General features: G+C 37.8%; 1 protein-coding gene across 5 annotated transcripts in view; it reads right to left on the bottom strand.

The window, feature by feature from the left end:
• The window catches only part of AADAT (aminoadipate aminotransferase), a 64,598-nt gene that overhangs the window by 18,622 nt on the left and 23,131 nt on the right, over positions 1 to 22,845 (bottom strand). For all 5 annotated transcript variants that reach the window (XM_058192173.1, XM_058192175.1, XM_058192172.1 and 2 more), the window contains 5 exons: positions 17,840 to 17,905; positions 17,064 to 17,146; positions 16,518 to 16,614; positions 15,659 to 15,720; positions 10,489 to 10,553 (listed from right to left, as the gene is read on the bottom strand). In XM_058192173.1, coding sequence (XP_058048156.1) covers positions 10,489 to 10,553; positions 15,659 to 15,720; positions 16,518 to 16,614; positions 17,064 to 17,146; positions 17,840 to 17,905 — 373 coding nt within the window. The remainder of the gene's footprint in view (positions 1 to 10,488; positions 10,554 to 15,658; positions 15,721 to 16,517; positions 16,615 to 17,063; positions 17,147 to 17,839; positions 17,906 to 22,845) is intronic.

Here is a 22,845-nt window from a genome sequence, read left to right as displayed (position 1 = left end):
TGTGAGAGGTGGAAGTATGAAAGGGTTTCTCCTAAAGTCTACCACCATTTCTACAGTTTTGAGTGTGTTCAGTTCCAGATTGTTTCGGTTGCACCACAAGGCTAGTCGTTCGACCTCTCGTCTATATGCGGATTCGTCATTGTCTCGAATGAGACCAATCACTGTTGTGTCATCTGCGAACTTCAGTAGCTTAACAAATGGATCATTGGAGATGCAGTCATTGGTATACAGAGAGAAGAGAAGTGGGGAGAGCACACAGCCTTGGGGGCCCCTGTGCTAATTGTACAGGTATTTGATGTGATCTTGCTTAACTTCACCTGCTGCTTCCTGTTTGTTAGGAAGCTTGTGATCCACTTACAAGGCTGTAGCTGGTTTAGCTTAGTTAGAAGAATGTCTGGAATGATGGTATTGAATGCTGAACTAAAGTCTACAAAGAGGACCCTTGCATAGGTCTTTGGAGACTCAAGATGTTGTAGGATGTAGTGCAGAGCCATATTAACAGCATCATCTGTTGATCTATTTGCTCGGTATGCAAATTGCAAGGGGTCTAAAAGCGGATTCGTGATGGTTTTCAGGTAGGAAAGCACTAGCCTTTCAAAGGTTTTCATGACTACAGATGTTAGAGCAACTGGTCTGTAGTCATTCAGTTCCTTGATGGTGGGCTTCTTCGGCACTGGGATGATGGTAGAGCGTTTGAAGCAAGAAGGAACATAGCACATCTCTAGTGATTTATTGAAAATATGGGTGAACAGTGGGGCCAATTGGTCAGCACAGACTTTTAAGCAAGAAGGAGTTATCTTGTCTGGGCCTGGCGCTTTTCCTGGCTTTTGTCTGTGAAATAGGTCCTGCACTTCCTTTTCTGTGATCACTAGGGGTTGTGAACCCAATGAAATGGGGTCAGTTGTAGGAGGCTTGGCTGTTGTTGCTGTGTCTGAGATGGGGGTTGTGGAGATAGGTGGCTGTAGTTTCCTTTCAAACCTGCAGTAAAACTCATTCAGGTCATCTGCCAGTTGTTGATTACCTTCAGCCTGGGAAGGAGGTTTGCCATAGCCGGTGATATTTTTAAGAGTTTTCCACATGTTTGCTGGTTCATTTGCTGAAAATTGATTCTTTAGCTTTTCAGAGTAGCTTCTTTTTGCTGCTCTTATCTCCCTTGTTAGTGCATTTCTGGCCTGATTGTACAGCATTTTATCACCTTTTCTGTAGGCTTCCTCTTTGGAATGTCGTAGCTGCTTAAGTTTAGGTGTAAACCAAGGTTTGTTATTACTGTGTATTCGCAAGTTCCTTGTAGGTACACATAGGTCTTCACAGAAGCTGACATATGATGTTACAGTATCTGTGAGTTCATCCAGGTCTGCAGAGGTATCTTTAAAAATATTCCAATCAGTGCAGTCAAAACATGCCTGTAGCTTTAATTCTGATTCCTCCGTCCAGGTTTTCACTGATTTAATTATTGGTTTTATGGCTTTAAGTCTTTGCCTGTAAGCAGGTACAAGGTGAATCATGCAATGATCAGAGTGTCCTACAGCTGCACTCTGTAATGGGATATATGTTTTCTTTTTCTGTTTGTGTCGGAGAATACACGGAATGAGAGAGAATTAAAGTGAATGGTAAGGAAATAAATTTTAAATATATAAAAGAATGGAAAAATTAATTGAAGTTAAGATATAAAATTGGAAAGAAGGTAAAAAAGAAGTAGTACATTGTTTTTTTTAAAAAAATAATAAATAGTCCAGCAGATGAAATGTGAAAGATAATATAGTTTATAAGTGAAAATGATTGAAATTAAGATATAAAAGGAAATAAAATTGAAATGTTAGTAAATGGAAGAGTTACAATAGTACACTATTGGAAGAGAGTAATAATTATTGAACTGTGAACAAAAACTGTAAGAAAATAAGAGGTGGAAGGTTGTATTAATTGATTGTAAGATACAAATGGAATAAGATGAAGACAATGTTAATAACTAAAATATATGAGGTTTGAGAAATATACTCAATAAATGAGTTGCCTGGACACCAGAAATATTGAAATGAAAATAAATACTGCAATGGAGAGAGATAAGAAGAAGGAGAGAGATGGAAAGGGAGAAGGAGGGAGAGAAAAAGAAGAAAGGGAAGAGGAGAGAAGGAAAGGTAGGGGAAATAAAGAGTAGGAGAGAAGGTTAGATAGGGAGGAGGGGGAGAAAGGAAGGGGAAGTAGAGAAGGAGTAGGAGAGGAGAGAAGAAAGTAGGGAGGATGAAAGAAGGGAGGAAGTGGAGTGAGAAGGAGATGAAAGGATTGCTGTGAAAAGGAAAAGATGAAATGGAAGAAAGGCAACTCCCAATATAATATAATAATATAACAACAGAGTTGGAAGGGACCTTGGAGGCCTTCTAGTCCAACCCCCTGCCCAGGCAGGAAACCCTACACCATCTCAGTCAGATGGTTATCCAACATTTTCTTAAAAATTTTCAATGTTGGAGCATTCACAACTTCTCCAGGCAAGTCGTTCCACTTATTAATTGTTCTAACTGTCAGGAAATTTCTCCTTAGTTCTAAGTTGCTTCTTTCCTTGATCAGTTTCCACCCATTGCTTCTTGTTCTACCCTCAGGTGCTTTGGAGAATAGTTTGACTCCCTCTTCTTTGTGGCAACCCCTGAAATATTGGAACACTGCTATCATGTCTCCCCTAGTCCTTCTTTTTATTAAACTAGACATACCCAGTTCCTGCAACCGTTCTTCATATGTTTTAGCCTCCAGTCCCCTAATCATCTTTGTTGCTCTTCTCTGCACTCTTTCTAGAGTCTCAGCATCTTTTTTACATCGTGGCGACCAAAACTGGATGCAATATTCCAAGTGTGGCCTTACCAAGGCATTATAAAGTGGCACTAAAACTTCACGTGATCTTGATTCTATCCCTCTGTTTATGCAGCCCAGAACTGTGTTGGCTTTTTTAGCAGCTGCTGCACACTGCTGGCTCATATCAAAATGGTTATCCACTAGGACTCCAAGATCCCTCTCACAGGTACTACTATTGGGCAAGGTACCACATATACGGTACCTGTGCATTTTGTTTTTTTTTGCCTAAATGTAGAACCTTACTTTTTTCAGTGTTGAATTTCATTTTGTTAGATAGCGCCCAATGTTCAAGTCTGTCAAGATCTTTCTGCAACTTGAGCCTATCTTCTAGAGTGTTGGCTATTCCTGCCAGCTTGGTGTCATATGCAAATTTGATGAGTTCCCCATCTATCCCCTCGTCCAAGTCATTGATGAAGATGTTGAAGAGTACTGGGCCTAAAACAGAGCCTTGGGGTACTCCACTGCATACTTCCCTCCATGTGGATGTAGTTTCGTTGAGGACTACACGTTGAGTGCGGTTGGTCAGCCAGTTACGAATCCATCTGGTGGTGGTGCTGTCTAACCCACATTTTTCTACTTTATCTAGTAGTAGGTTATGGTCTACTTTATCAAATGCTTTACTGAAGTCCAAGTAAATTATATCGACAGCATTCCTCTGGTCTACTAATTTTGTCATTTTGTCAAAGAATGCAATAAGATTAGTCTGGCATGATCTGTTTTTGACAAACCCGTGTTGGCTTTTGGTTATTACTTTGTTTGCTTCTAGGTGTTCGGTGATTCGTTGCTTGATTATCTTTTCCAGAATCTTCCCCGGTATTGAGGTCAGGCTGGTAGGTCTGTAGTTTCCTGGATCTGTTTTTTTTTTCCTTTTTTGAAGATAGGAACTACATCAGCTCTTTTCCAGTCCTCTGGCAGCTCCCCTCTGCTCCAGGATCTTTGAAAGATATAATTCAGTGGTTCTGAGATCACGTCTGCCAGTTCCTTCAGAACCTTGGGGTGTAATCCATCCGGTCCTGGTGATTTGAACTCGTCTAGGGTAGACAGGTGTTCACTTACCATTTTCTTCCCTATTTTAACTTGTGTTTCTAATCTGTTTTTTGTAGTGCTGTTTTTGATAGGTTGGATTGTTTTTTCCTTTTGTGTAAAGACAGATGCAAAAAATGAGTTAAGTAGATCTGCTTTCTCCCTGTTGTTTGTCATCTTCTTGCCACTTTCTCCCAGCAATGGGCCAATTGTTTCCTTGACTTTTTTCTTGTTTTTAACATGTTGGAAGAAGCTTTTTTTGTTATTTTTTACTTTTGTCGCTAGCCTTTGTTCATTGTGAGCCTTAGCTTTCCTCACTTCATCTTTACAGGCTCGGGCTATTTGCTGATATTCTGCCTTACTTATTTGCCCCTCTTTCCACTTTTTATACTTGTCCTTTTTGTCTTTCAATTTGTCAATTTGTTCTTTATGCATCCATGCTGGTTTCTTTTGAGATCTATATATTTGAATATATTAGGATAAAAATTGAAACAGTTAAAAAAAGAATGAAAGAGAATGAATACTAATAAAAATGGAGAAATTAGAATTTGAGGGCGAAAGAAGATGTGACTTAGTGAAATGAGCAAGGAAATATTAGGATATGAATAAAAATAATGAAAAAAAATATTCTGACAAAATTTGTAACTAAGTAAAATATATTTGAATATACTGAATTGTATAAGATATGATATGGCCAATACTCTGTTCATAAACTATGTATGTGTATACAGGGGGAAATTAAAAAATCAATAAAAACTTGTTTAAAAAAAAGACAATTATGATAAATTAATTGACCAAATTAAACTGGATCTAGATAGGTGGAAAAATTTGCAACTCTCGTTTATGGGCAGAATTGTGACAATAAAGATGAATGTACTACCCAAAATACTCTTTTTATTTCAATGTATTCCAATCAAATTAGAAAAGGAATTTTTTAGAAACAAAATCATATCGAAATACATCTGGCAAGGTAGAAAACCGAGAATTAAACTAAAACTTTTATAGGATTCTAAGAAAAGAGGGGGATTTGGCCTTCCAGACTGGGAAAAATACTATCAAGCAGCAGCACTGCTATGGGTGAGAGATTGGATACTGCTAAAAAATAGGAGGCTGCTAACGCTGGAAGGCCATGACATGCAGATAGGATGGAACGCCATTCTCTGGGAAGAGAAACATAAGGTTCACCAGTACTTCCAGAAGCTCTTTATTATACAGGCACTACTAGATGTTTGGGTGAAAACTAAGCAATGTAATTACATAGAAGTTCCGAACTGGATATCGACACTTGAGATGTTTACACACCCAAATTTTATCAAGTCAGGAAGAATAATTACATACAAAGATTTGTTAAATGAAAGAGAATTGAAATCTAGGAAAAATCTGAATGAAGGAATAGAACTTGAATGGTGGGAGTATCTCCAAGTACAATCAAAATACATGAAAGACAAAAAAGAAAGGGGCATAAAAACAGAACTAACGGAATTAGATAAAACTTTATTAGGAACAGAGAAGAAGGCGATATATCATTATTTATTGGATCAGGATATGTTAGAGGAATAAGTAAAAGAAACCATGTTAATTTGGAGTAAAAATTTCGGCTATGGCATCGATTTAAACAATTGGCAGGATTTATGGGAAATAAATTTAAAAATTATTCTAGCTACCACGTATAAAGAAAATCTATACAAGATGTTCTATAGGTGGCATCTCCCATCCACAAGACTTGCAAAAATGAGCAAAAATTATTCACCGATGTGTTGGAAGTGTGAGGTATTACCGGGGACCTTTTATCATATGTGGTGAGAATGCCCAAAAGCTAAAATTTTTTAGCAACAGACAAAACAATGGTTGGAAGAGATATTAACGCAAGATATAGAATTAAAACTGGAATTCTTTTTATTGGGTATTATAAAGGACAAATACAATAAGGATACAATTTATCTAGTGTTACATAGATTAACAGCAGCAAGTTGGCCTTTGCACAAAAATGGAAAAATAAAGAAATGCCCATAGAAGAAGTATTACCTAAAATCTTAACTTGTGCGGAAATAGACAGGTTGACGCTAGAACTCAAGGATAAGAGCGAATCAGAGTATTATGAAATCTGGAACAAATTTTATTATTGGATGGAGAGGATGAAAAAGGTTGGAATAAAGGATTATTGATGAATTGAATGTTTAGTAATTTTTATGTTAGTTGTCTGTGATAGATATGAATGAACTGGGCATTGATGTAACATTCACAGATGAAAGAATCCATGTATTTGAAATGTGATAACTAATATAAATATGTACAGCGATAAGGAATGGGAGAATATTCCTGCCGATCCTCCTTTCCTTGGGAATGATTTATGTGAGAACAAAGCAAATCCATTTGGTCTAACTGCATATCTACATGCCAACAGAAAGTTGGTTAGTTGAGCTACCGCTTCGGTGGGCAGCAGCTCCATGGCAGCCCTGCAGGGGTTCCTGCAGCGGGATAGACAAATGGAAGAGGGAGCGGAGGGTGCCCCTTCCTCCTTTGTGCTCCAAAAATTGCCCCGTACCAGGCAGGAGCAGTTGGATAGAGAAGGAACAGGCAATTTCCTCTTCCATCCTGCTGCAGGGCCAACACAGAGATCTTGCCCACCTGCAGGGTGGCCAAGAGCACTGTGGCCAGGAGGGCGAAGAGCCCTTGCAAGGCCAGAAGCAGCAGGTGTAGCTGGGCAGAGACGGGAGGGGGGGGAGGCAATGGTTGCCACCTGCTCCAGAGCTACAAGGTGAGCTGTGGAAAAGAGGGGCCCTTAGCTGTGAGGTTTTCCGGTGCTAGCAAGAGTGTGCAAGAAACATCTTCAGGCACCCAGAGAGATAGAATGATAGGCAGCTCCCAATCAACTCAGCTGATCTGCAGGTCGCGATTAAGGAGCCCAACTGCCACTAGCTGACCGGGGAAGAGAAGGGCTGCCTCCTGTGCTGGCCATGCCCACCCCTTCACTAGGGCTTACTTTTAGGGTAGCGTGTATATTAGGTCCACCCCAAAAAATCAAGCTGCACTTATTTTCTGAATAGGTCGTATTTTTGGGGAAACACGGTATCTGATCTTGATGAATATAAATCACTGGGACCTGATAGATTACATATTATTACATATAGTTCTGAAGGAGCTGGCAGATGTTATCTCAGGATCATTGTACTATATCTTTCAAAAATCTTGGAAGATCAGATAATTACTCAAGGATTGGAAAAGAGCTGATGTGGTTTCCATTTTCAAAAAAAAAAAAAGACAGGGAAGAAACAGACCCAGGAAACTACAGACCAATCAGCCTAGCATAAATATCTGGGAAAATACTGGAAAAGATAATAAAAAAACATCTGCAAACATCTAGAAACAAAGTTATAACTAACAGCCAGCATGGTAGTGGTGGGTTGCTACCAGTTCTCCCCAGTTTGAGCAAGCCAGTAGTGGCGATGGTAAGGTGAGCGTGACCCGGTTTACTCCGACTGTCAGCTGGACCCTCCCGCCTGCCCCTGCGCTATACCTACTTATATTTGTTTGTTTTTAGCCCAGCTGATAGGCGCGGTAGAGCGGATTGCTGCGCCTAAGCTGTTCTGAAATTGAATGCGCTTGCGCGGAGCAAACCGGTAGTAACACCTGTTGAAACACACCACTGCAGCACAGGTTTGTTAAAAACATATCATGCCAAACCAATCTTATTTCATTCTTTGACAAAATGACTAAATTAGTAGACTTGCAAAATGCTCTGGACATAGTATATTTAGATGTCAGCAAGGCATTCGACAAAGTAACCACTAGCTACTTCTTTGTAATATAGAAAAATGTGGCATAGACAGCATCATCACCAGACAGATTTGTAAGTGGCTGACAAACAGTACTCAACGAGTAGTCCTTAATGGTAAAACAACTTCATGGAGGGAGGTAAGCAGTGGGATACCAAAAGGTTCTGCCTTAGGCCCAGTATTCTTCAATATCTTCATAAATGACTTAGATGAAGGAATAGAAGGAGAACTCATCAAATTTGCAGATGACACTAAGCTGGTAGGAATAGCCAACATCCCTGAAGACAAGCTCAGGAGCCAAAAACGATCTTGAAAAACAATGGGCCCTATCCAACAAAATGAATTTTAATGGGGAGAAAAACAAGGTTTTACACTTAGGCAGGAAAAACCAAATGTACAGATTAGGTGAAACCTGACTCAAAAACTCTAACTGTGAGAGGGACCTTGCAGTCCTAGTGGATGATCACTTAAACATGAGCCTGCAATGTGAGGCAGCAGCCAAAAAAACTAATACACTCCTTGGTTGTATAAACAGGGGCATAGAATCAAAATCATGTAAAATATTAGGCCACACCTAGAATATTGCATCCAATTTTGGTCACCACATTACAAAAAAGATATTGAGACTTTGGAAAAAGTGCAAAGAAGAGCAACTAAGATGATTAAAGCCTTGGAGACTGAAACATATGAAGAACAGTTGCAGGATTTGGGTTTGGCTAGTCTAGAGAAAAGAAGGACTGTGGTGACATGATGGCACTGGAGGCTAAAATATATGAAGAACGGTTGCAGGAACTGGGTGTATCTAGTTTAATGAAAAGAAGGACTGGGGTGACATGATAGCAGTGTTCCAATATCTCAGGGGCTGCCACAAAGAAGAGGGAGTCAAGCTATTCTGCAAAGTAACTGAGGGCAGGACAACAAGCAATAGATGAAAACTAATCAAGGAGAGAAGCAATCTAGAACTAAGGAAAAACAACTTGCCTCCAGAAGTTGTGAATACTCCAACACTGGAAGTTTTTAAGACGATATTGGATAACCATTTGTCTGAAATGGTGTAGGGTTTCCTGCCTAAGCAGGGGGTTGGACTAGAAGACCTCCAAGCTCCCTTCCAACTGTTATTCTGTTTTCCCAATATTTGAAAGGCTGCCACAAAGAGGGAGTCAACTTATTTTCCAAAGCAGAGAAGCAACCTGGAATTAAGGAGAAAGTTCCTAACAGTGAGAACAATTAATCATTGGACAGTTTGCCTTCAGAAGTTGTGGGTGCTTCATTACTGGAAGTTTTAAAAAAGAGTCTGGACAGTCACTTGTCTGAAATAGTACAGTGTCCCCAGCTTGAGCAGGGGGTTGGACAGAAGACCTCCAAAGTCCCTTTCAACTCTATTCTTATTGATTGATTGACTGACTGACTGATTGATACAAACTACAAAATCCTGGCTGGGTACAGACGAAATACTACAATATATGTATGTTTTCATTTTAAATAACTACTGGTAAAATAAGGGCAACTTATTTTCTTTACTACAAGTGACTGTATTGAAAAATCTGTTCAAATGAAGAAAATAGGGTTTCCTTTTGAGTAAACCTCTGCTTTAGGCTGGTACCAAAGAATAAGGAAGATACGTCTTTATGGAGCTATATCAGATTTTCAAAATTCTGTTTACTCTAAGTGTTACTAATAAAGTCAGTTTTAGGTTTTCTATGGAGTTGAATCCCTGGCCTGGTCTATCTAGTGAGGGTGACACAAAGACATCCATCAGATTGTATCTGGTCAAATAGCTATCATATTAGTTATAATGGTTAGCTCCAATACAGGTAGTCCTTGACTTAACTATTTGTTAAGTCAAGGACTTAACAAATAGTTAAGACAAATTCCTTGTGTGTCCAATCACACTTGGCCAATAAAAATTCAATTCAATTCAATTCAATTCAATTCAATTCAATTCAATTCAATTGATTCGTGTCTGTTCAGTTACAATGGCACTGAAAAAAGTGGCTTACAACTAGGCCTTACACTTATGACAGTTGTAGCATCCCCATAGTCACATGATCAAAATTCAAGTGCTTGGCAATTGGCATTTATTTATGACAGTTGCAGCCTTCTGGGGTCATGTTATCATGATTTGTGATTTTTCCAGCTGATTTCCAATCAGCAAAGTAAATGAGAAAAGCTGAATTTACTTAACAACTGCAGCAAAATAGGTCTTGCTTAGATATGGAAATTCTGGTCCTAACAGTTGTCATAAACTTAGTATTATCTATACACAATTTATTGAATAAGCGGTTATGAACAATTAGCATCACCATTAGCAGACCGTTAGTAACATGTGGGAAAAATTACGGACTCAACAAATGTATATAACCATATATCCATAACCATATATCCAAGGTCTATGCTGAGTTTTATTGGCTAGTAATAATGCCAATAAATGAAATTATGCCTGATGGAGGAGCTTCTTTACTAAAAGGAACCACAAGTATAAGTATATTATCTGGAACACTTGTAGGAGCACAGCACTAGCAGGAATGAAACACAGGAATGATATGCAAAAGGAGAAGGCTATTGTATTTTCACAGGAAAGTCATCAATGAGCACTGAACAATCTTCAAAAGGAAAAAGATGATGTATTTCACTGAAATTGCTATATCATAAGAGCTACTTTAAATTGCCCACTATAATTGCTTATTTAAATATAATTTTTTAAAATAACTCTAAAATGGGATACATTAATTTTTCACAGACTTCTCAAGACAAAGAGAAAAGTTATATATGCCCCTTTTTAATAATCTTTTTTATAGTATATTTCAGTCATATATAAATAATTCAAATGTTCATTATTGATTCCAACCTTTTAGCCATTTGTCTGCTGCATTAAGCATCACATCTCGCTGTTGTTTATAAAAATCCACCACACTAGCAGAAGATGAGAAAAAGAAAAGAGAAAAGCATAATGACAAAGAAATTCTTTCAAATTAACAGTTTGATGCTGAAAACAAGGAAGGTCATTTAGGACAGGGGAATCCAACCATGGCAACTTGAAGACTCGGCATGGCTGACTGAATAATTCTGAGTTGAAGTCCACAGATTGTCAACTCCCTGGTTTAGAAAAGACTTTGTGGATTTCACAGAAAGAGAAATTAGTTATAAAGACTTCTATGCCCTAAATGACAATTTGTAGATATTCTCTAAGATTAAGACATTTTTTTATTATTGCAAGCAATTTTTAAATAAAAATCTGCCATGATGAATACTGTATATATAACCACTACACAAAGAACATTAAATGGCCTTCCTCTACATGGTTGTTTTGTGTATATCTTTTTGATGCATCCAAACCAGGGGTGAAATGCTCCCGGTTTGGACCAGATCACCCGATCTGGTAGCGATGGTGGCGGATGGTTCGGAGAACCAGTAGCAAAAATCCCTGGCCCCACCCCCTGCCCCGCTCCCCAGCCGTGCAATCATCAGATTTTTTTTTTTTACTTTTTCTTCGGACGAAAAAATGCTTTTAAAAGTAAAAAAAAAGCCTTTGACGATCGAGCAGCTCAGCTGGGATCATCAAAACCCTTTAAAAGCTTTTTTTTAACAATCTCTTCGGCCAAAGAGGTTGTAAAAAAAAATCTTTTAAAAGGCTCCTCTGGTGATCCCAGCTGAGTTGCCTGATCGCCAGAACCTTTAAAAACCATGTTTTCTACAAGCTCTTTGGCTGAAGAGGTTGTTTAAAAAATCCTTTTAAGAGGTTCTGGTGATCAGGCAAATTCGGCTGGGATCGTCAGAGGAGCCTTTTAAAAGCTTTTTTTCCTCTGGCGATCCCAGCTGAGTTGCCTGATCATTACAGGCTTTTAAAATCAATTTTTTACAACCTCTTACAACAGCCCTCGCCTATGCCCACCCAATGACCCGGTCCCCACTTGCCTAATTACTGCTTCTTTCGGGCTTGCTAAGCCTTGCTTCGGCTGCTGCAATCAATTGCATCAGCTGGCAGCTGAATCTGCCTGCCTGCAATCCATTTCATTGGTGAGCAACTCAATCTGCCTGCCTCCAATTGGGTAAGTAACTGGGGTGGGGTGGGGAGCTTTAAAAAATAGTTAATTGGGTTTTTTTAAGGAGTTTTTTTTAGACAGCAATTTAAAGTTAAGGAAGTTTTAAATTTAGCTGCTTTTATCTAAAAATATAAATAAAATAAAATAATAAAATATTTGTTTAGCTTTCTGAGATTTGGTGTGTTTCTGTAGTGTTTCACTCTAACCACACAAACACACAAAATCTCATAAAGCTGTATGTGGCATTTTTTTGTGTGTGTGTGTGAGTCAGTTGTGTTGTGTTGTGTGTGTGTAAAGCATGAAAGTTGGTTTTTGAGCTTTTTGTAGTTGTGTGAGGTTCCTGCTTGTTGCAAGGGCCATGTGAGTCAGTTGTGTTGTGTTGTTGGTTTTTGAGCTTTTTGTGGCTGTGTGAGGTTCCTGCTTGTTGCAGGGGCCATTTTGGGTGAAGTACAGCTGCTTTTACATTGTGTGTGAGTCTGTTATGTTGTGTTGCGTTGTGTGTGTGTGTGTGTAAAGCGTGAAAGTTGGTTTTTGGTGCCTCTTATTGTTTTGTGTACTTTATTATTTTTATTATTTATTGTTATTGGCCATGCCCACCCGATCACCTGACCAGCAAGCCATGCCCACCAATTAAGTCACACCCACAGAACCGGTAGAGCATATTTTTTAGATTTCATCCCTGATCCAAACTATACTGATTTGGATGCACTTGGATGCATCATTCCTAATAATGATACACAGATTTTTTGTTCTTTGATGATTTCAGAATCATTCAATCTTTAATCAGAATTAAAGAACAAAAAAATCTGTGTATCATTATTAAAATCATTTATTGTTCAGATGACAATGATATAAATGTGAATGTACAGTATTGGATTTCTATTTTCAGTGACTGCAGCACAAACCTGAATATATCTCTGTCTCTGTCTCTGTACCTCTGCAGACTTAGATGAACTCACAGATACTGTAACATCATATGTCAGCTTCTGTGAAGACCTATGTGTACCGACCAGGAACTTGCGAATACACAGTAACAACAAACCTTGGTTCACAGCTAAACTTAAGCAGCTACGTTGTTCCAAAGGGGAAGCCTACAGAAAAGGTTATAAAATGCTGTACAATCAGGCCAGAAATGTATTAACAAGGGAGATCAGATCAGCAAAAAGAAGCTAAAGAATCAGTTCTCAACAAATGAACCAGCAAACATGTGGAAAACTCTTAAAAATATCACCAGTTATGGCAAACCTCCTTCCCAGGCTGAAGTAAATCAACAACTGGCAGATGACCTGAATGTATTTCATTACAGGTTTGAAAGGAAACTACAGCCATCTATTGCCACAACATCTCACACACACCAACAACAGCCAAACTCCTACAACTGACCCCATCTCAGATACATCAACAGTCAAACCTCCTACAACTGACCCCATCCCATTGGGCTCACAACCCCTAGAGATCACAGAAAAGGAAGTGCAAGACCTATTTCACAGACAAAAGCCAGGAAAAGCTCCAGGCCCAGACAAGATAACTCCTTCTTACTTAAAAGTCTGTGCTGACCAATTGGCCCCCATCTTCACACGTATCTTCAATAAATCACTAAAGATGTGCTATGTTCCTTCTTGCTTCAAACGCTCTACTATCATCCCAGTGCCGAAGAAGCCCACCATCAAGGAACTGAACAACTACAGACCAGTTGCTCTAATATCTGTAGTTATGAAAACCTTTGAAAGGCTGGTGCTGTCTCACTTGAAAACCATCACGGATCTGCTGTTAGACCCCCTTCAACTTGCATACCAAGCAAATAGATCAACAGATGATGCTGTTAATATGGCTCTGCACTACATCCTACAACATCTTAGAATCTCCAAAGACCTACACAAGGGTCCTCTTTGTAGACTTTAGTTCAGCATTCAACACCATCATTCCAGACACGCTTCTAACTAAGCTAAACCAGCTACAGATACCTGAACACACTTGTAAGTGGATCATAAGCTTCCTAACAAACAGAAAGCAGCAGGTGAAGCTAAACAGAATCACATCAGATACCTGTACAATTAGCACAGGGGCTCCCCAAGGCTGTTAAACTACTGAAGTTTGCAAACGACACAACAGTGATCGGTCTCATTCGAGACAATGATGAATCTGCATACAGACAGGAGGCTGAACAACTAACCTTGTGATGCAACCAGAACAATCTGGAAGTGAACACACTGAAAACTGTAGAAATGATGGTGGATCTTAGGAGAAACCCTCCCGCACTACCACCTCTTACAACACTAGACAAGTATCAACAGTAGAGACCTTCACATTTCTAGTTCTACCATATTTCATGACCTAAAAAGGACACCTAACATCAAAAACGTGATCAAAAAAGCATAAAGAATGTTCTTTCTGCGCCTACTCTGCATATACTCAGAAAGCTCAAACTGCCCAAGGAACTGCTGATACAGTTCTACAGAGTAATTATTGAGTCCGTCATCTGCACCTCTATAACTGTCTTGTTTGGTTCTGCAACCCAACAAGACAGATACCAAACCAGAGGATAATTAGAACTGCAGAAAAAACAATTACTACCAATCTGCCTTCCATTGAGGACCTGTATACTGCACAAGTCAAAAAGAGGGCTGTGAAAATATTTACAGACCCTTTGCATCCTGGACATAAACTGTTTCAACTCCTACCCTCAAAATGACGCTATAGAGCACTGCACACCAGAACAACTAGACACAAGAACAGTTTCTTCCCAAACACCATCATTCTGCTAAACAAATAATTCCCTCAACACTGTCAAACTATTTACTACGTCTGCACTACTATTTATCTTCTCATCGTTCCTTTTACTCATCTCCTCCCACTTATAGACTGTATGACTGTAACCTTGTTGCTGGTATCCTTAAGGTTTATACTGACTGTTTCCCTATGACTATCATTAAGTGTTGTACCTTATGATTCTTGACAAATGTATCTTTTCTTTTATGTACATCGAGAGCATATGCACCAAGACAAATTCCTTGTGTGTCCAATCACACTTGGCCAATAAAGAATTCTATTCTATTCTATTAGCTCTTTTCAAGCACAAAAAGGTATTTACAGATTGTTTAACTAGTGGAAGAAGATGTCCAAATAATGTGGACTATGGCATTCCTATATAAAACAACATATGCAAGCTACAACTAAAACTATTACTGAAAAGGAAAAAAATATAGGACGAAAAAAAACCCTCACCAAATCAAATAGAAGCTTAATTTACAGTTCTAACCACCATTATCAATGTAAACACTTTGGTAGCATTAATTTAAATAGTTGATCTCTGAACAGAGTTCATGAGAAAGCATTCCTTTTTTGTCTGCTCCGTTCAAATGAATAGGACAGACTGCAAATGATGTCAGTGCAGTGATACGTTTTAATCAGTTTATATTAATTTCTTGTGAACTTATCCATTTGATATAAACTATCCAAGCTACCAATTTTTCTTGCAATTTTCCCAGTTTTCCCAATTTGTAATTTATATATTTCTAAATTTCCAAAAGCAGCATATAAAATGCAGAGTCCTGCAAAACATGTACAGTAAGTAATTTTTTGATACTGTTAGAAATAAGAAATTTTATTCCAAATATTTTTAATTAGAAGTTAGCATCACCATGTTTAACAGAATACATGTATACTTGCTGCATTCCCAGATGTTTTAGATTACAATGTCCAGAATTCCAAGCAAGTATTTCAATGGGTAGCTCTCAGGCAATTAAATCTGAATTCTGTACATTCAAATGAATGGACTTAAGCACAATAAATTGCATATATTATTGTGGCCATTATATAAATATGTCGTTATGTACAGTATGTGTGTGTGTGTATATGTAGAATTATTTGTGACAGTAATATTAAAACAACATATATTTAAAATATATACAAGAGCATACACTAATTAAAAAAGCATAAAATATGCCAACACTGAAATATACTAAATATATTTACCTGTCTACGTGGTCCAGGAAACCCTTTAGTCCCCATTGCTGAAGAAGCTGGGCTATCATAAGCTACAGAAATAGCGGGGCTACAATCAATCAGTATGTTATTTGCTCATCAACAGACACTAGTAAAAAAAATCTAAAATGGCTTAGTAGAGGGGGGGAAAAAAGACCATGTAACACAATCCTAGGAATAGAATGATTATTCTCAATAAGCTACTGCAGGTCCTTGTTCAGTTAATTGCTAGGAGTTAAGTCTGACTCAAAGAATTAAAAAAAATCTATGCATAACTGCAGCCTTGAAAGATTTATTTGAAATTCTACAATCATTTTTATAAATAGATATGCTAGGCACCGATGCTATTCTGCTAATACTGTAGTATTAACAATAGTAAGTAATAGCAGTTTGCTGTTGTGTACTTTTGGGTTACATTCAAAGCATTGCTTAATTCAGGCTTGTTCACAGCGTTATTAATACAGCTACAGAAGTGGAACAGAGAAAGGGCTCACTGTAGAAAATCTAATACTATATCCATAAGAGCTTTCAAATGTTCACAACTGTAAACAAGTTATAAAGTATTTTAAACATGCTATTAAATAAAATCAGTGAGATAATATTTTCTTTTTAAAATGGCCTAACTTTTCATTCTGTTGGTACTTTTTTCCATATCAAAAATTAAATTTTTATTAAAACTATGCCAATCGTACATAATATATAGGATTGAGGAATTATAAAAAATGAAGAGCTCTTCTTCAGTATGTTCAGTTTTAGACGATTCTGTAAATACATGGATGTTATATTGATGTTTGTCTAAAAGTTAAGATAGTGCATCTTTATATATAGTTAGAACCATGATAATTCTTACCTGGGTGAAGGTACTGGTGTGCATTGTGGAAACCTGTATATGTAGAATAATTCTATCAATTAATGGCTTGGGACCAGTTAGAAATCCAATTCGCAGCCTGTGCAAATATAAAAATATACTTAAAATACTTCTTTACATACACATAAAATGCCATGTCCAAAATAGAGCAAGACAATATATATCCTAATATTCATATTGATTTTGAGGCAACAAAAGGGAATTATGGAAGTATAAGAAAGAAAAACAAACCAATTTTATAAAAGTTAATGAGGTAGCAATCTAGGTATTATGGAACAACTAAGACAAAGGAAATATCTGATACTATTTCAGGAAAAAGATTAGTGTCATGAAAATTAAAGGTCAGAAGATGTATACATGGAACAGCACTTGACTGTTAAACTATATAAGTCAATTTCAAGGAAGACTACAATAAAAATGTATTTGTTCAAATAAATTTATACCAGTAGCTTTAGGGAAATCTTAAAATTTTCAAGTGTGTGTTTGGCCAGACAGTTGAATGTCCAGCTATGATGCAATTGAATTTACCCAGATGACAGGATCTTAGAAAAGGAGTCAGTCCTGATAACTCGCCCATCAATGTCCATTGAAAGAAAAGTTGGTGCCCAAGGCTTCAGGAAAGAAAGTAAAGGTTTGCTGTTAGTAACTAATACTTGCACATGGTAGCTCACATGTTGTGGAACATTTAAAAACAACAACAACCAAAAACAACCCCGTGTACACGCATTATGAAACCTATTCATGCATCAAAAATGGGCTGCATCCAACATTTCCATTCGGGGAGCAGGATTTCCCATTACACTCCTACCTATCTCAATATCTGTCCCAAATTTATAACCACGTATGTACAAGAAATGGTGTATTTGGCAATGGAGAATTACCATTATAAATGATGCCTCTTGAGCGTTAATATATTTTCAAGATACAGAAAGACTAAACAGAATGTTTTGGACTACTGTTTTTTTCTTAAATTGAAATGTGTGTAGATAAAATCACAGGTATGCTACTCATACTTTTAATAACTGATAAAAACTGTGATATTGCTCACCATGTAAGTCTATAAACATAATGATACTCTCTTATGGATACTGTTGTGGCTTGAAATGCATATGTACAAGAAGTCTATGGTATACCTTCATGTCTGCAGCTTTGAAAACAGCATCATAATTAATAGAAAAAGCATTCTACTGACTGTGGAAATAGTAGTGACAAATCGTAACACAATTTATAAAGTATCCAAAGAATACAAATTCATGCATTATTTGCTATGGCTTCTGGTTCAAAAACAATTGACAAAAACTCACCTTGTTAAATTGAAGGAAATAATATGGATCATCTTCTATTATAAGGAAATCATACCGTCTTGCAAGCTGAAAGAAATATATACACCTATATTCATACATACAAACAAAATAATAAAAACAAAACAATTATTCCATAATCATATATTATTGTTACCAATTAGCTCTTTTCTTTTATTAAAATATTCAGTTATTTTCAGTTGGGGAAATTCTGAAGTCTGTTTCAATTTCCTTACTGAAATCAACATTGTTCCAAAACCTGTCAAGGCATAAAACAAAGGGAATTCCATAGAGATTCCCACTAATGGCAAAGCACATTGTTGTACAAATTAGAAAACTAATCCAAATCCAAATATAATTTGATTAAGAATAGTTCAACCTAACTAACTCTGAAAAGGGTAATTGTATAAAATTAGAAAAAAGGAAGTAAATTCAAATTAATAGTAGGAAATATGATTGAACAATAGAAATAGTATGGTCGGATTTATGGCAAAATTGATGCTGTGGGGGTTTTGATGATTCTCCAGATGAACTCTAATCCCTGATAATCCTAACTATTGTGAATGATGCGAACATGTTAACCACACTACTAACATGGGATGCCTCTTGCCCTTATCCTCTCATCTTCCTGGGTGACCTCAACCTACCTCTTATTAACTGGATAACAAACGAATGTACAACTGAACCCATCCATACTACCTTGTACAATGCTGTTACAAATCTAGGTCTTGATCAGCTAGTAACTAACAATACAAGACTCAACAACTGCCTTGACCTCATCGTCTGCAACAACACAAACTCAATTTATGGACTACAAATAAAAGAACCCTTTTCCAACAGTGAATACAGTATGATAGACTTTTGTATCAATATACGCCCTTATAATAATCTCCATAACAATGGTATACCAAACGACAATTTCAAAAAAGCCAACTATGATCTTATAAACACCGACCTCTCATCTCTTGACTGGCAAAATCTATTCTCTAATTGTATCACTGCTGAAGACCACTACAGTATTTTCCTACTTGAAGTCAATAGAGTCATTAAACTATACATACCAAAAACACCACAAAAATCAGGAAAAACAAATTACCCATATCAATAAAAAAGCTCTAATCAAAAAAAAAATCCCACTGGCGAAAAAAACAAAACTGGCTATGTAGCCAACTTCAAAAACTGCTATAAAAATATATGCAACCAAATAAATATTGAATGCACCAATTACCACATCAAACAAGAAGACCTTCTGCGCACAAAATCCAATCGGGCTTTCTATAATTTTGTGAACAACAAACTTAGACTCGAGATCCATCCCACCCCTAAAAGAATCTAACGGTAAAGAATGTAATGATGAAACAGTTAAAGCAAACCTCTTTAACACATTCCTTTAACACATTCTTCGGCTCAGTCTTTGTTAACAGCAATGGCTCATACCCAACATTCCCCAGTCGTACCAACAATGGTTACAACGATCTAACAAATAGATTTCACAGAAGATAATGTTGAAAAGGCTCTACGTAAACTAAAACCATCTCTATCTATTGGACCTGATGGTCTATGTGCATACTTCTTAAAAAAGCTTTCCACTATTATAGCAGAACCCCTAAGCATAATCTTTGAAAAATCTTTCAGGACCAGCTCCCTTCCCAAACTATGATCACTAGCCGCGGTCATCCCTGTCTTCAAAAAAGGAGACCCCAGCCTAGTTGAAAATTATAGACCAATTTCTTTATGCTGTGTCACCTGCAAAGTAATGGAATCAATCATCAACTAATCCATCACCCTCCACCTTGAAACCAACAACCTACTCTCTAATAAACAATTTGGTTTCAGAAAAAAATTATCCTGTAATTTACAACTTCTTCACTGCAAAAACATATGGACTACAAATCTTGATCAGGGCAAAGCAATAGATGCAATTTACATTGACTTTTGTAAAGCTTTTGACTCAGTGGTACATGACAAACTTCTTCTAAAACTAAAATCCAACGGGCATCTCCGGACCCCTCCATAATTGGATAACAGCGTTCCTGTCAAACAGACAACAAGTGTGCCCTATCAAATCCTGCTCCTGTCAATAGTGGTGTTCCTCAAGGCAGTGTTCTAGGACCAACACTCTTCATATTATACATTAACGACCTCTGTGACCATGTTATAAGTAATTGTGTTCTCTTCACTGATGATGTTAAACTATTTAACACTACCAACAATACGGCCAATCTTCAAAAAGATCTTGACTTTGTTTCGGAATGGTCAAAAATTTGGCAACTCCAAATCTCAACAGCAAATGCTCTGTCTTACACATTGGAAAAAAAGAATCAGAACACTAAATACAAGCTTGATGGACATTAACTTGTAGATGACCCTCACCCCGTCATAGACCTTGGAGTTTTCATATCAAAGGATCCAAGTGCCAAAGCCCACTGCAACTATATCGCCAAAAAGGCTTTAAGAGTTGTAAACTTAATCTTGCGTAGCTTCTTCTCCAGAAAGATTACACTACTAACCAGAGCATACAAAACATTTGCTAGACCAATTCTCGAATACAGCTCGCCTGTCTGGAACCCATACCACATTTCGGACATTAATACAATTGAGCATGTTCAGAAATATTTTACAAGAAGAGTTCTCCACTCCTCTGATCGCAACAAAATACCTTATGCCACCAGGCTTGAAATCCTGGGTTTAGAAAATTTAGAACTCTGTGGTCTCTTCCCAAAATCCCCAAAGCTTTAATCAAAGACTATCTACTATTGACCTCACCCCATTCCTAAGAGGTCTGTAAGGGGCGTGCATAAGAACACCAGCGTGCCTATCGTTCCTGTCCTAATGTTCCCTTTGATTGTATCAAATTCGTATAGTTATTTCATGCTTATGCTTATATATACTGTTGTGATAAATAAATAAATTAAATAAATAAATAAATAAAAGATTAGAAAAACAGATTTCCCAGGCCTGATTTAAAAAGTATTCTCATACTTTTCAACCTCTGAAATCAGATAGAACTGTTTCATTGAAAAAAAATCAAGATAAATCAAAGAAAGTATATGCATGTTAGTTTCCCCCAGAAAAATTAATATAAATCTGGATATATAGGAAATATATATCTGTTTTCGTAGGTTTTCCCGGGTATAGGTATGTAGGTCTTGGCATTCTCGGGTCTTTTCCCATGTAAGGTTGAGATTATCTTGGCAACGTTTTGACGAGGTCTCACTCATCATCTTCAGGCTGGTGTCTTCGGTTTTGTGCTTCTCAAGCAAGGAGTGGTCAGAGCTGCCGTCTCTCTATAAATAATGGTGGGGAGGTGGGGAGTGTTGCTGTGAGCGGGTTGGTTGGCTGTGTGGTTGCATCTTGATTGGTAGATGGAGTGGGTGTTTGCAGATTGGTCGAGGTGAGAAGTGTTGCTGTGAGCGGGTTGGTTGCATCCTGATGGATAGATGGAGTGGGTGTTTGCAGATTGGACGGCTGTTTTGTAGCATCCTGTGTAGGTGTGGTCCTGGTCTTTTGTTCCTGAGCTTTGGTGCTGTGGCCTCTGAAGTGCTGTGATGTGATGTCTTGAGCAGATGGCTGTGATGCAGCATCCTGGGCCCTGGTTTGGCTCCAAGTCCGAGGTCCTGTCATGTGTTCCTGGTGTGTGTCAGCCTTTGTGTGGGGATCGGAGGGGGGTGCAGCAGCCAATGGTGTCAGCATGGTCTGGCTTCTGGATGGTAGTTGTGTTTCGTCTATGGGATGGGTTTGGGTTTGAACCTGGTGAGGATCATTGGTGGTGTGTTGTCCTGGGTCTGGGGTCAATTTTCGTGGCTGGGCCTCGTTTGTTGACCAAGGCTGGTTTCCAGATGTCTGGTAGGTGGGAGGTGTCGTCCCGTTTGTTCATATTGTGGGGGTGTTTCTCTATTTCAATGGTTTCCATAATTATTCTCTTGTTATAGTGTTCAGTTTTGGAGATTAATTTGGTTCCTTCAAAATCAATTTTCGTGGCTGGGCCTCGTTTGTTGACCAAGGCTGGTTTCCAGATGTCTGGTAGGTGGGAGGTGTCGTCCCGTTTGTTCATATTGTGGGGGTGTTTCTCTATTTCAATGGTTTCCATAATTATTCTCTTGTTATAGTGTTCAGTTTTGGAGATTAATTTGGTTCCTTCAAAATCAATTTCGTGTCCTGTGGTTTTAAGGTGCTGGAAAAGGGAGGTGGTTATTTTCTTCTTTTCTGACTGCGTTTTTGTGTTCTGCGATGCGTGCATTTATTCTCCTATTAGTCTGTCCAATGTATGTGGCTGGGCAGATTTTACATGGTATTTCATAGACTCCTTGGTTTTCTAGATGGATCTTGTCTTTGGGCTTCTTAAGATGTTGGCTATTTTTTGGTCTGTGCAAAATGATGTTGTTTGTGGAGAATTTTGCTGATTTTATCTGTGGTGCCTTTGATGTACGGGTGGAGGGCGATGCTGTTGTCTTGTTCTGTGTCTTGGTTCTTGGGCAGTGTCTCCCTTTGGATTAGGCTGGTAATTGTGTTTCTTTGGTATCCGTTGGAGATTAATTGTGAGAGTGTGTAATTCAGCTTTCAGGTGGTCTTTGTCGGCTAGGCGTTTGGTCCTGGTGATGAGAGTCTTGGCTATGTATCTATATCTATGGATAGATACTGTAGAATAGATATGATATAGACAGACAGACAGACACAAACACACATACACATATACACACATGTATATATTTATAGATCCCTGGACCCAAAAGGGTAATGGATCACAGTGTAGGATATATTTCAATTACATGTTTAATCATCAAATATTTAGTCCTAGGCTTTAAAAAGTATAAATTTGACAAACAAGTAGAATAGAATAGAATTTATTGGCCAAGTGTGATTGGACACATAAGGAATTTGTCTTATTTATTTTATTTATTTATTAATCAAACTTATATACCGCACCATCTCCCGTAGGACTCAGGGCGGTTCACAGGCATATTAAAACAAATAAATAAACATTAAGACCCAGTTAAAACTAAATATTA

The sequence above is a fragment of the Ahaetulla prasina genome, chromosome 8, assembly GCF_028640845.1.
Source record: "Ahaetulla prasina isolate Xishuangbanna chromosome 8, ASM2864084v1, whole genome shotgun sequence".
Lineage (NCBI taxonomy): Eukaryota > Metazoa > Chordata > Lepidosauria > Squamata > Colubridae > Ahaetulla > Ahaetulla prasina.
This window is presented reverse-complemented; position numbering and strand designations above follow the sequence as displayed.